This window comes from Populus alba, chromosome 14 (genome assembly GCF_005239225.2).
Source record: "Populus alba chromosome 14, ASM523922v2, whole genome shotgun sequence".
Taxonomy (NCBI): Eukaryota; Viridiplantae; Streptophyta; class Magnoliopsida; order Malpighiales; family Salicaceae; genus Populus; species Populus alba.
This window is the reverse complement of record NC_133297.1, coordinates 11,059,579-11,074,121: the sequence shown is the minus strand read 5'-3', so window position 1 is coordinate 11,074,121 and position 14,543 is coordinate 11,059,579. Positions and strand designations below refer to the sequence as shown.

General features: G+C 31.8%; 1 protein-coding gene across 2 annotated transcripts; it reads right to left on the bottom strand.

The window, feature by feature from the left end:
* Window positions 1-4,696: 4,696 nt before the first annotated feature.
* On the bottom strand, window positions 4,697-14,125 carry LOC118041791 (ATP-dependent DNA helicase At3g02060, chloroplastic). Of its 2 annotated transcripts, XR_004686374.2 has the most exons (14): window positions 13,359-14,125; window positions 12,901-13,126; window positions 12,283-12,528; window positions 11,884-12,018; window positions 10,945-11,069; window positions 10,124-10,263; window positions 9,692-9,762; window positions 8,619-8,780; window positions 8,014-8,100; window positions 7,737-7,910; window positions 7,373-7,417; window positions 5,951-6,307; window positions 5,246-5,593; window positions 4,697-5,178 (listed from the first exon to the last, which is right to left on the bottom strand). XR_004686374.2 is itself a non-coding variant. In XM_035049287.2 (13 exons), exons 1-13 carry the CDS (start codon window positions 13,988-13,990, stop codon window positions 5,492-5,494), a joined length of 2,502 nt encoding a protein of 833 aa, XP_034905178.1. In that variant the 5' UTR covers window positions 13,991-14,125; the 3' UTR covers window positions 4,697-5,491. The 2 variants fall into 2 exon arrangements, 1 of the variants encoding a protein (XP_034905178.1); XM_035049287.2 differs by having other exon boundaries at window positions 4,697-5,593.
* Window positions 14,126-14,543: the final 418 nt, after the last annotated feature.

Below are 14,543 nucleotides of genomic sequence, written 5' to 3'. Positions count from 1 at the left end.
CATACAGTACAAAGATGATGTTGTCTAATATAGAATATATTTGAAGAAGACTTGATAATATATATATATATATGAGATAACATTAAGGGATAATTAAATGGGATTTATTTCATTTTATTTACCTTTTATTATCATTAAGGTTCTCCATTAATTAAGAGAAACAGTGGTTAACCTGTCTGTGTATGGATGGAAAAACGTCACAACAGCAATTAATACCAATAAAGAGAAACATAAATATTAATGGCGGAGGCATAGGAATAACCAAAATTTAAGGAACATATTGTAATAATGAGAGTTAATTACGGTACATGTCATTATTGGCCCATCAATATATACATGGATGTCGTTTGGTAATGTGGTAAAAAAATATTTTTAAAAAATTTTTAAATTTTTTTTTTCTTTAAATTAATATATTTTTTTATGTTTTTAAATTATTTTAATGTTCTGATCTCAAAAATAATTTTTTAAAATAAAAAAATATTATTGACAATCTTTTCTGAAGTAAAATATATTTTGAAAAGTAACAGCAACCACATTTTCAAACACGATCGTTGCTTCGAGGAATTAAGCAATATTAAATGGAAATATTTAATAATAATAATAATAATAACAATAATTGGTGGTGTTTGAAATTGTGACGACAATTATTTTTAGAGTATTTTTTTTGTTTTGAAATATATTAAAATAATATTTTTATTTTATTTTTAAAAACAATTCAAAATTATTAAAAAATTTAAGTTAAAAAAAAAACCATAAACATACCCACTGAGAGATGATTGTGTGTATTAAATTTATTTATATGCATGAGGCTGATGCGGGATATTGTGGGGATGAGCTTTTAATTAAAATTGAATTAAAAAAAAGAAAGAGATTTATCTCCAAGAAAGAACATGATTTTGGATTAAAAACCATACTCTAACATGATAATTAAACTCTGAACCGTGAGAAACACCCTAGTGATTATCTTTCTTCTTTGTTAATTATGAACCATAATTATCATTTATTAACGCATTAAGCACTTACTTTGAAAGGGATGTGCTACGAGTAATACAGGACTTGGTGCAAATAATGACAAGATAGAACTACGGAGTCCTTTTCTTAGGCTTCCAGTGTTTTGTAAATAATATTTTTTTGAGAAAAACGTTTTGTAAAAAAAAAAAATATTTTTTATTGTTTTGATATATTAAAAAAAATACTTTTAAGTATAATAAATTTTTTTACTTTGGTGGATTTTAAAATATGATAATAAAATGTGAAAAATTATTATATTAATGATAAAAATAATGATGGTGGTGGATACTTTAATAACAAAGTGATAACCAGGATGACATCAGAAAATATAATTAAGGGGAGCCAAATTAGTAATGTGGTTGTAATGTTGTTAATAGTGATAATCAACGACGGTGGAATGATTGCTATTGTTATGGTAGTAGTGATAATACTAGAAATTATTAATGAAGTGGTCAGGCATGATGTTTGTAAATATTGTGAGTTAGTAGTATAAAGAAAATATTTTATTTTTCTTTTTTAGGTTAAAAATATATAAATTATCTATGTTACGTTACGAGCGAGAATAACTTTTTTAATGTAAAAAAATATCCAAGCATTGTAAACATACTTCTCCTCAAGAAAAACAAATCTTAATCATTAATCCAAAATAAAATGTATTCGATGCATACATTTAATAAGATAGATTGAAGATTATATGAGTTGATAAATGCTAAAAAGTGATTTTAACACAGACTAATTCATGAAATTCAAAAAACATTCATAACTATATATATATGTGTGTGTGTGTGACATATGAAATGTGTTGAGAGAAGATATTGAATTTTTTAATTTAATTATAGGGCACTAATGGTTTTTTTTTATAAGAATTGTAATAATTTAAACTATATTGAAAAAAAATAATTTGTTAGTAAAAGCTTTCTTTTCCTTATTAATATCTTTGAATTTTTTAAAAAAAAATCTAACAATTATTTCTATGTTATTTATTTAATAAAAAATAAAAGTATCCGGAAAACATACCTAAAAACATTAAAACAATTTTATCTCATTAATGCGCTATTTGAAGAAAAAAACATTTTACACAAATATTTTCCCTAAGATATTATTTTATCATTATTTCAAAAGCAGTTGCAATTCTAAAAATGTTTTCTAAGGGAGGAGCTAATTAAAAAAAAAAAAAAAAAACAATTTTGCCGATCAATCCACAATTTAAGCCTTGGACCAAGTCAGACTAGTGTCCGAGTCTTGTAAGTTTGTAAAGTATCTCTCTACCTATTTTCAGTGGGTGTTCAATGCTGTCAAAACGACTGCTGGGGAATATAGTTATACTTGTTTTTTAAACAAGTACTTTTTATTTAAAAATTATATATTTTTTATTTTTTAAAAAATTATTTTTAATATTAACATATCAAATTTAAAAATATTAAAAAAATATTAATTTAAAATAATAAAAAATTAATTTTTTTAAAAAAATACTTTTAACACAAAATATATATATATATATATATATATATATATATATATTTTAAATATATGGCAGGGGATGGCGACGTGGCATGGAGGGTGCCTCTGCATTCTTTTAAGCTTATAAGATGTGTAATAAAAACCCAACTAAATTCAGGGCCGGAGTTAATATTCAAAAATAAGAGGGGCAGAGAAAAAAACTTCAAAAAAACATTTTCTAAAGGGGCAATTCACCCTTCTTCTCCATGTAGCTCCGCCTCTCACCGGACTGATACTTCTAGCTAGCCTTGAGCATTTTCTAATGGAGCAACTCTCTCTCTCTCTCTCTAACTTGGCCAAAGAAGAAGAAAACATGCCCATGTGTCATCCATTCCTTTCTTTTAAATAAAATATCATACGACATGTCATTTACAAAAATAAATCACACGTTATCTACTAGTCAAAATGTCAAGCTTCAAACTTTTAGGTGTAAAAAAAAAACACATTTTTTACCCATTGTTTTTTATTAAAAAAAAAAAACTAAAAAAACATTACAGGGATTACAATAAACTTATCTCTGATCTTAAATTAGCATTTAGTATATTTAAAAAAAATGACCAAAAAAATTCTTAAGACCCATCTATTTTTTTATATGATTAAAAAAAAAAAAAAAAAACTTTTCTGACATGAATAGTTTCACTGCCAAATAATTGTCATTCGTCAATTGACTTTCTCTCTTTTTTTTTTGTGTAATTCTCTCTCTTTCATCTCTCCTCTCTTTAAATTAATGACTAAAATGCTAGAAAAATAAAGTTTGAGATCAAATTGTTTAACATCCAAACTAAAAGGATCAAAAAGAAAATTTCCCAAAACCCTTAGGCAAACTTAAACAAAAAGCCGGCTCAAATTTTTTCTCTATTTCAATTTTTTCTGCTCTTTTTTAATCTTTTCCAAACAATAAATTCAGATTTTTTATTTTATTTAACTAAGCATCAACTGAATATCAGAACTTTTTTCAAATTGAGATAACGAAAAAATAAGTAGTTTGAAACAATTATCAACCTTAAATCTAAATCAACAATAAAATCAAACTTTTTTTTTTTCATGATACGAAGCACTAAATTGATATTGCAACATTTTTTTTAAGATCTTGATAACAAAAAAAAAAAAAAAACAAATCGGAACAAATTTTCAACTCCAAGTCTCAATAAAAATAATATTAAATGATAAAATTAAAAAAATATTAATGAAAAAAAATATATCATTTCAATCCAAAATGATATGTATTTGTGGAAACTTTTTTCTATACCTTTTAAGTTTTTGTTAATATATTTCTCTATCATGGCATCATTCCAATCTACAATGCTTATTCCAATTTTATAACTCGGGTCACGAGTTTGACTGGTTAACTTGTTTTTTTTAGTTGATTTTTTTTTAATTTTATCTTTCAATATTTAATTGATTTGGAATTAGATTTCATATATTTTCAGTTTTCTTTATATGAAGGTTTGAAATTATGCTTCATATATTTTTTTGGTTTGCTTTCTATAAAAAATATTCTGGTTTCATTACTTGGATCACATGTTTGGTAGGTTGATTCGAGTTATTATTTTATGTCTTTTATTTAAGTGTTATTTTTTCAATTTCATTCTTCAATTGAGTTGATTGAGAATTGAGCTTTATAATTTGTTTTGATTTATTTTTTATAGAGTTATCTTAATCACATGATCCGGGTTGAGGGTTTGATAGGTTAACCTGAATTGATTCAAGTTGTTTGTTTTCTAGTTTTTTTAAAAAAAATTATAATTTATTTTGATTTATTTCTTATAAATTTATCTAGCCTCATAATCCAAGTTATGAATTTAACGGTTAATCCAAATTGATTTGGATCGATCCAATTTGTTCTCGTTTGAATTTTTATTTTTTTTAAAATGTACTCTTAAAAACCTTTTTAATAAAACTATATTTTTAACAATTATTTAGGATTTTTTAGATTTATCAACTAGCCAAATTATATCATCAAAACCCGTAGACTTTAATTTCTTTTAGCAGAAAACACATTAGCAAACTACTGTAGATGACAAGCTTGTAAAAAACCGAGTGGCAAGGCAAGGCCTTCGATTGTATTTAAAATTTTAATTATCATGATAATTGTATTTATTGAGCTGTACTTCCATTTCAAAATTAACAAGACAGTGATCCACTGGGCTAAACGGGACCGTTTATACACGCAAAATTGGGGTGATTGACCGAAAGTAAACACAGATGGAGCAGACTTTTTGATACACACAGGCACAAGGGTAAATTATGGTGTTCAACAATTGCAATCACCATGCCTTCTCTCTTTACAAATTGTCCCCAATTATCTCGTGGCAATTCAACACGGATTTCTGGAAGAAGTAGATGTTTTCCTAAACCACCTATAAACAACAAAAACCATCCTTCTGACCATCATCATGCATCTCTCAAAAATGCATGCCAAGATGTAGTTAATAACATTATTGATTCTTTAGCACCAACCGACAGGGAAGCTTCTGTGTGGCAATGGCGCAGAAAACTGAGCAGTGCTCACCCCCCTTGCTGAATTCATACTGTACATCTTGTTCACAAAGATGATGACGAGACATGTCACGGTCACCATCACCAACATGCTCGGTCTTCTCCCGGTGAAATCTGCTCTTTGTAGCACGAGAAAGACTTAATCCAACCACTTTACACCTTTGTATCCTGCAAAGCCATAGCTGGTCAAGAGCGGTAATGGTTTGAACAAGAAACAGAGGCTTCCGCGACTCACCTTGACATAATGCCTCAGTATAATCCCAACCACGCGCCATGACATGAAATAAATATGTTTCTAAATATTTGTTAGTTTGGTGCTCGGTTTTGGTTTGGAACATCTTCATGAACTTTCACACGCACTTTAGACCAGAGGGTAAGAAAACTTGGAGATACGCATTCTTGTTTGCCTCTTCAAGAATCACTGGTGAACTGTGCAAAAGGGAAAGTTCATGGAAGGGCTAATTCTGTAGAGTAAATGATACTAGTATTTTATAAGGGCAGGCAGGCAGGCATGGAGTTCTGCTATGCATTGAAAGATCCAATTTAGCAGTTGTGCTCTCGGTAGCTCCAAAAGAAGTTCAGCCTGTAAATAATTAACGAGAAAAAAAGAGTTAAAAAGACAATGTTTAAATTCCAAGGAAATCTTTAAAGAACCCTAAATATAACTGGTGGATTATATCAGTGAAGATATCTTGAATCCATATTGATACGGAAGACAAAAGGAGTGAAAACTCTTAACTACATGTGATCAGGTATAGAAGAGCATCATATATATTTTCTTATATCCACACTAAAAATTTGGGTCAAAGTTTCCATTTCTTCTCGTTCTTCGCCTCTATGGAGCCAAGGGCATTATTATTTATCACATCATTGAATGTGAGCATGTGTCAAAGAAGAGAGAAACCAATCAATAAAGGTATAAAAAAATTGTAGAAATTACCTTTATTTCGTTTCCATCAAAAAACAAAGAGTTTCTATGCATTTCAGATGACATTGAATCTGTCATCAGCTTAAAAACCTTTTTACTCATATTTGTTTCCATGCCAACCATCTTTCCAGATGCATAAATTCTTGTTATCCCAATATCTGCTGCCATTCTCCTTACATAAAGCTTCTTCAATAGAATTTCCATGGAGCAAGGCTCTTTTCCATACTGGCGACGCAGATTTTCTGTAAATTGCATCAAACTCCATATATCTGTCTCTGCAGCTTTCTCAGCTTCATTAATAATTTCCATGGGGTTCTCCAAATAATTTATGTAGTCAGAAGGGAGATGAGGGTTTATATTTAAATCAATCTGCATTGAAAACCACAAACAATGGATTAATATGAGTAAAAAATCATTGCCAATCATAAACTCATTGGATCTAATGCTGCGTTGTATTTTACACATACATCAATAGTGGAAACAAGACGTTCAATGAAATTTGGTAGTTTCTTCAGTAATGTGGATGTAATTATGAGCTAACAAATAGCTTCTTACACACTTTACACTTATAACCAATTATTGCTATATCATGACATCAGATTTCTACTCATGACAATGCTCCTCTCTTCTAAAATGAAGCTTTCCTGCTATATAATCCATAAGGCCAATCTCTTATCCCTTAATGACAAGCTCCCTGTATATCTCAGTGAGAACTTATTATTAATTTTTCTTCTTCTTCTTCTTTATACGAGTGTGTTCTGATTTTATTAGAGTTTTGATAAAGGATTCGAACCTGATATCTCATCCCGTACTCTTGCTTACCACTGAGCTACAACCTCATTCAAATTTATTGCTATTAAAATGTTAGAGAATAATATAATTATATTTTAAGAATTCTCTTTCCGGACTGTGATGGGAAGTGAACTCTATCTCTATCTTACAGCATAAGATCACTAAGACTAGAATCTGAACTCTATTCATGAAAGTAAGTGATCAGACATAGACTACTAATTTGACCTCAGCTGATAGCTTAATTTTTTGGGTTGAACTGATTCTGTAACATTTTACCAGAGTTTTAATGAGCAAAAAACCATGAATTCAAATATCACCACTCCCATTCTTTTTTCCACCAACAACTTAGTTTTTTTTAGCTGAACTGGTTCTTCGACACAAAGAAACTCAAGCACATGAGCATACATTTCTCAAGACATAATGTGGAGATTTCTTCTTTTATTTTTCTGTCCCGAGGAAGCTTCTTTCAGATTTTTAAAAACCCATTCTTTCATTATATCTCAACATAAGCAAACTGATGCAAGTGAAAATTTAGAACATGGCACACTAAATATTCATAGTTTCTGTATGTTACATAGTTTCCTTTCAAGTTAATCAAACATATTTACATTCTAACAAGATACCAGAAAATAAAGAAGTCACCTGTACTGACTGGTAAGGAACTGAAATTATCCTGTGCTCATCAACCTGAAAACAAAATTCAAGAGGGTTAAGGGCAGCAAAAATAGAACAACAGAAATTTGAAGTTTAAACCGATGACAATAGAAATACAACCCAGTTACTATTACATATACTGAATTCGCTAGCCATCATTTTGTAGTGCAGAAACTATACTGCTGGTTTACTTTATCTGTTCAATCAGACTAAGACACCATGATGAAGACTGGAAACAGAAAAAGAACCAGAACACAAAGATATCTAAAAGATTAAACATGTAACAATTAAACAAAGCTTCTTCTTTCTCAGTGTATAAGTAAGATATAATAAAATGCATCATGAAACAGACCTTGGACAAGCTTTCAAAAAGCATTTCGAAGAAGAAATCAACTCCAACATTCCCAACATCCCCAGTCTGTTGCTCACCAAAGATGGTACCAAAGCCTCTTATACCCATGTCTCTCTCTGCAAGTTGGAAGCCTTGGCCAAGTTCTCGGCATTCTTCTAGAGCTGCTAGCCTCTCCTGAAAAGTCAAACAATTGCAAAAGTTACATAAAAATCTAGTAGGGGTATGACAATCAACCGGGTGCACTAATAAAAAGAAAAGGCTGTATTGCAGAACATACCAGCGCTTGATCAGTTAACATTGACTTGTCAGGGTAAAATAAATATGCATGAGCTTCCTTATCTGCCCTGCCCACTCTTCCACGCAACTATTGCAATACCATTAAAGATTGAAAATTAGGTAAAATATTTTCTAACAACAACAAAAACAAGATACAGGATTCTGGATGCATTCCGGTTTCTTTGTTACACGAATGAAAAATCATTGAGGATGCTTTATGGGTTTACCTAATTCATAAAATAGCTCAAGGGATGAAGAAAGTAAATTCTACAAACACTTCTGCATAAGAGAGATCTAATGATAAATGCATGTTTAGGAGGACATAGGGGGGAAGGGGGAAACCCGATTTTTCTTCTTCTGGTAGGAGACAGGAGACTTTTTTAGAGTATATCTGATGTTTATCTTTGAAAGGTAAGAAAAACAGCAAGAAGCAAAACATATAAGAATGGGTTATTAGCTTGGGTACTGGAGATGCAATCTAAGTTAAAAAAAAATGCCTGGGATCTCATTCTTTTTAGAAGAATTTTCTAGAAATGGAGAACTTTTGACTATTTTGTAGAAATATTTAAACAACATATTTACAGGAGAAAGTGGAGAGGGTAGAACCTGATACAATTGAGCTAGACCAAATAGCTGAACATCTTGAATTATGATGGTATTTGCGTTTTGAATATCAAGCCCACTTTCTACTATATTTGTGCATATAAGAATCTTAATTTCACCTTGTGCAAATTGCTCCATGGTGTCCTCGAGCTGCTTTGAATATTGCTAAACACACGCAGCAAGAAAAGAACATCACAGAATGCGCGGGAAACCAAAAACAAAATTTACATAATGGGAGGAATTAAAACTACATTAGTATACACTCTGAGTTTTGATCAAGACATGACTTTCCAGGGTAAGCCACTTTACTTCATGAAAGGACCATGGTAAGCTGTGCACCTGTTATTTACAAAGCAAATGAGCAGCACCCTCAGGTGTGCATCAAGTCTCACTATAGGACTTGGCGGTTGGCCCATTCCATCCTCATATATTCATAACTACTATTAGCAATCAATTCATGTTCATATATACATATCCACCAATCAATTCACATGAGCTACGACATTCTAGTATGAACTAGTTTTCTTGACTTTTCAGCTCTCCTTTTCCAATATTTGATCCTTACATGCCACATGGCCTCCTTTCCAGTATTTGCAATTTAACCCCAAAACAAACCACAATTAAGTCCTTGAAATTTTGGTTCTAGCAAATTAATCAACATTAACTTAAAAAATGTAAAATTAACTCCCCAAAGGCAAAAATCGGGTGTTTACATTTGGGCAAAAGATGGTTTGATGCTTTGTCTTGTTACCTTATGAAATACTAAGGTGGATTCCTCTGAGTCCCAAAGCTAGTTTTTCATTTTACAAACATGAGAATAAAAGGGAAAATATAAAAAACAGTAAAACATGGAACAAATAAAACTAAAAGAAAGCAACTTCAAGGAAGACAAAAATTCATGAGGATGTTAATGTTCAATTTGCATAATTTAGAATAACAACACCCTTCAAATCAAACCTTTGATATGGTAACACAAATTTAAAAGTGAACCTTTGGGTGGTCTGGGCTACTATCGTATACCCACACAAAGATAATTTCCCGTTAAACATGTAACAATTTTCAGATAAAAAAAATACCTGCCCATGTGCAACAGCTATTTCTACATTTGGAAATGATTGTTCGAGGAAATCCTTCACTTCTTCCAGCCCTATTAGACAAAAATGAAGCATAGATCCATATCACCAAATTGAGAAAAGCAAACAACTTTTGAAGTCTATCAGGAAAACAAACCACAGAAAATGCCAACCACCAAACTTCTTCATATTTAATTTTGGCTCTTAATTTATGTTGATAGCAGTAAATGAGGATTTTTTACAATGTACCAAATAAAGTTACATGGTAAACAAATAAAGTTATGTACCAAACAGGCAATTATATATGATTATCAGCAGTGCCAGTAGTGTATACTATGCATGTTTAACACTGTAATCCTATTTAGTGTACAACAGGATTGAAAAGTTTTTGCACGAGCATTGCACTTAAAAAAAATAGAAAGGCATAGTCAATACCTTTAATACGAGGCAGGACATAAAATACTTGACCACCACGATCCAGCTCATATTTGATTGCTGATGTTAGCTTATCTTTACTGTATGCCGACAGATGGGTCTTTATAGGAACTCTTTCTGGGGGTGGAGTTGAAATTAAACTGAAAAATATAAGTGCATCTTTAAGGTTACCAGATTATAGACCAGCAAATCAGTAATTTCAAAAAATGTTCAAGGGAGATGAGGTTCATGTCTTCAAACAGTTTGATAATTTTTAATATCTTCAGATCATTATTTAGGTTGCATCATGGAGTATGGATTCATTTCTATAATAGATATTTATGGAAATATTTCTACAAAAGATATCCGACAAAACATATAGTATATAGTAATAGCCTTTTATAACATAATCAACTTAACAAATCCTTGATCCTACGTCATCTACAAGGATCCTATTTCAGCATTGTATAATTCCAATCTACAAGGGCAACACAAAATCAAGAAATTGAGTAAAATGATTCAACATGTATGTGTACCATACAATAGTGGACTTTAGATGATCCACGCTTCTGAATTCTAATTTTACAAACCAAGATCCTCAAATCCTACTTTAGTAAAGTTCCAAAGTCAATATCACACGATAATCCATGATGATACATTTCAAATTGAGGGGAAATGATTATCTAGCACCGACTTTGAGTTTTCACTTTACATGCTTCAGCAAATGGCCATTTAGAAACTCAATAGTGCTTGGCTAAACTAAACTAGATGTCTGGATCCAGGATATACTCTGGTAGCAAAATTTTCTTCATCTAATACATATTTGCCTCAAGGTATATTACCTTGCATCCCGAAATCCAGTCAATGCTAAATAAAGTGTTCGAGGTATAGGTGTTGCAGAGAGAGTAAGAACATCGACTGAAGTTTTGAATGAAGCAATCTTCTCCTTCTGTTTGACACCAAATCTCTGGATAGCAAAGAACATTGCACATGCAGATCACAATACAAACTATTTCAATACAATTTGCAAATAATAGGAAGAGTTTAGGAAACTAACTATTAAAATAACTTCATCCCCCAGCCCTCCTTTTTTATGGAGATGGCATGGAATTTTGTTTTATGTTGGGAATTATATACAAATGTAATGTTCAAAAGCATAGGCACACAAACTCTTGCCTGCATGCATAAGCAATGGATCCAGGATGCTATGTTTAAGCATACAACTTCATCAATTAGTTGGACAAAATAGAACATTCAATTTAAAGTGTTTTATAACCTGACATCCAATGACACATTATTAACGTATAACTTTAATTGGGGGTCATATAAAGTAAAACATTAAATTTAAAGAGATATAAAGCCTGAATGTCTATTGACACCCAAAAGCATGAAAATTGACAATGCAGGATTTATATTAGATAAGAGATCAAATACAACAGTCGGTATGGTAGTTATGTTTTAAACCTGATGCAATTTGAACCTAGTCTCGCATACATCACATTTTGACACATCCATATGACCAATTTCAAATTTCTGTATGTGTGTAAAACACATATAAGGAGCTAAACGTAAAGAAATTTCTTTGATTATTTTAAAGTGATTAGATGGCCAAGACAGCCACACAGCCAAATTTCTTTGTTTTTCTTCCAAATAGAAAAATCATCATTGACAGAAAAGTTACCTTTACCTTTTCTCTTATTATTTTTTTAAAAGGATGTAGTAATGTAGATCAACAAGGCAAAGATCATTGCACATAACAGAAATATGCTTAGGAGGCAAACCTGTTCTTCATCAACTACAAGAAGGCCTAGGTTGTTATACACAACACGATTTCCAAGAAGTGAATGAGTGCCCACGATAATGTCCAAATGACCATGTTCAATCATGTTCAAATACATCTCTTTCTCTGCTTTACTCTGCATGCAGTCACAGGTCTGACATTCTTAAAACCAAAGTAGTAATTGTTAATTAAAAGAGCATATAACTGACAATGCAGTGCATGCCTGGCTCCAGAAATGGTTGTTAGAGCTTCATAATGAACCAACAAACACTATTTCAAGAGAAATCTTGTCTAGATTTTTCTTCATGCTAACTCTTTGTGTGCAAGATATAAACACAAATATGAATATGAGCCAACTCCTGAGATACACTGAATTGACTAAAAAGGATAGATCATGTACCTGAAACCGACTCAGAAGTGCAACCTTGATATGAGAATACTTGGAAAAGCGTTCTGAAATAACATCAAAATGTTGTTTGGCCAGAACAATTGTTGGTGCTAAAACCATTGCTTGCTTTCCTGCTGAAACAATGCAAAAGATAGCACGTAAAGCAACTTCTGTTTTACCAAACCCAACATCTCCACAGATTAATCGGTCCATTGGAGTTTCTCTCTGATTCAAATCCCTCTCAACGTCAATAAAAGCCTGGAATGAGAATCCAATTTGTGAGCACAGGAAAAGGAAAGGAAACAGAAAAGGATAACACTTGTTTAGATAAACTAGTGAAGTTTGTTGTGCCATCTGTTATGAGATAATGAATGTTGAATCTGAGAAAAGGGAAACGAAGGTGTTGAATTCTGTGGAAGCTACAGCTAAGGCTTCCTATCCCCTCCAAACAAATGAAAAATAGATGTAAATGCAAACATAATCTCAACAATGATTAAAAACTGAATAGGATTGTCTTATGCTATCTAAGAATATAAACATTTCACTATCATGAACGAGGATACCTAAGAAACCTCGCTTACAAAATTAAAAAATGCAGTTAAGTAAATATTTGCAAGATTGTATAGCTACCAGCTTCTGGTCTGGTGTGGGCTCATAAGGAAATTGAGCAGCAAATTCAGCCATGAAAGGAGTCTTTGGGTAGGGAGGTCTTCTTTGTTTTAGTCTATGTAAATACAGCTCCATTAAGTCAACCACCATTTTCTGTATTGCAACCTTTCCCTTTGTCTTTCTCCTTTCCCATGCACCAGTATCGCTCAATTTGCTCAATGTCCGAGGCCTTTTCGTTTCGTTCGGGCTGGAAGGACAAGGACATGGACAAAAAATTATGACAAGGCCTTTGCATGTGAAGTAAAGAATTCATACTGACTGCTTTAGCAACTGAATATACCAATGAAGTTAACTAATAATTTAAAAAATCCAACCAGATTGGATAAAACAAGCAACCTATAAAATTCATCACGCATTAAAACAAATAAGAAGCTGCACGTGTAAAATCAGTTCAAAAAGGAGGGGAAGAAAAAACCTACAGATTGTATCGATAAAGCATACGAGAAGCCTGCTTAACAGGAAGCTTAGCCATCCCATCAGCATATTCAATGAACACGTATTCAATAGCCTCTGAAGAACCCTTTGGCACATCAAACTTAATCCCAAAAAATCTCCCAATTCCCACCTTCTTATGCACAACATAATCCCCAGAACGAAGTGTATAAGGATCCACCTTGTAACTAAAAACATCCCCTTCTTTTGCCACCCTATCGCCTTTCAACTTCTGCAATCCCCTCTGCTGCTGCTCTTTCACCATCTGTATGTACTTACCAGCCTCTTCAGAATCCATTATGGGCTTTGAGCCCTCTCTCTTTCCATGGTGTTGCCGGCGAATTCTCTCGTTGAGGATGGAGATGGGGTCCTGCTCCGTCTCAATCTTGTACTTCGGGGTGGCTGTACGGCTGGAAAAGGGAACTGCTGTTTGGGTGTGGACGGCATTGGTGAGGGAAAATGATGGTTTGTGGTTGTGGCGATAACGTAATTTCACAGAGAAAAGTCTCCTCAGCTTAGTGGAGGAGTTGAGTTTGAAGATAAGAGGTGTGGATATGTCTAGAGAAGTCATTGGACGAGGATAAGAGCGGGGGAGGAGGAGGAGGAGGAGGCGGTTCATAAATGGAAATGGGACTCTTTAATTATTATATTATTTTCCAACAAGAGGATAACTAATAATGACCTGAGAGGTTTTGGAGAGGTTTAACTGAAGACAACGTCAAAAACGTTTTCGTCCTCTGCTTCTTATGTTTGATTTTTGTTTGTCCAAATTTGGATGATGTTCAAGTTTCTTGCCAGAGATATTAACTAATGTGACGTGTCAATTTTTAATCCATTGGAATTAATTACCACTTGGTCCCAAGCATTTAAGTATTTTTAATAAAAAAAATCATATTTTCAAATCATTTTAAAATGTTAATATATATATATATATATATTTTAATATATTTCTATATAAAAACTATAAAAAATAACATTTTTTTAATTTAAAAATTAAAATTTAAAAATAATGGAGGGACGGATGAAATGAAGTAGTTAGAAAAGGAAAAGAGTATTTTTAAAACGAAAAAAAAGTTTTTTTATTGAGTCTATAAGTGTATTTAGTACAGTGTTAATAGCGATTGTTTTTTCAAATAATTTTTTATATCAAAATACATATTAATAATATTTTT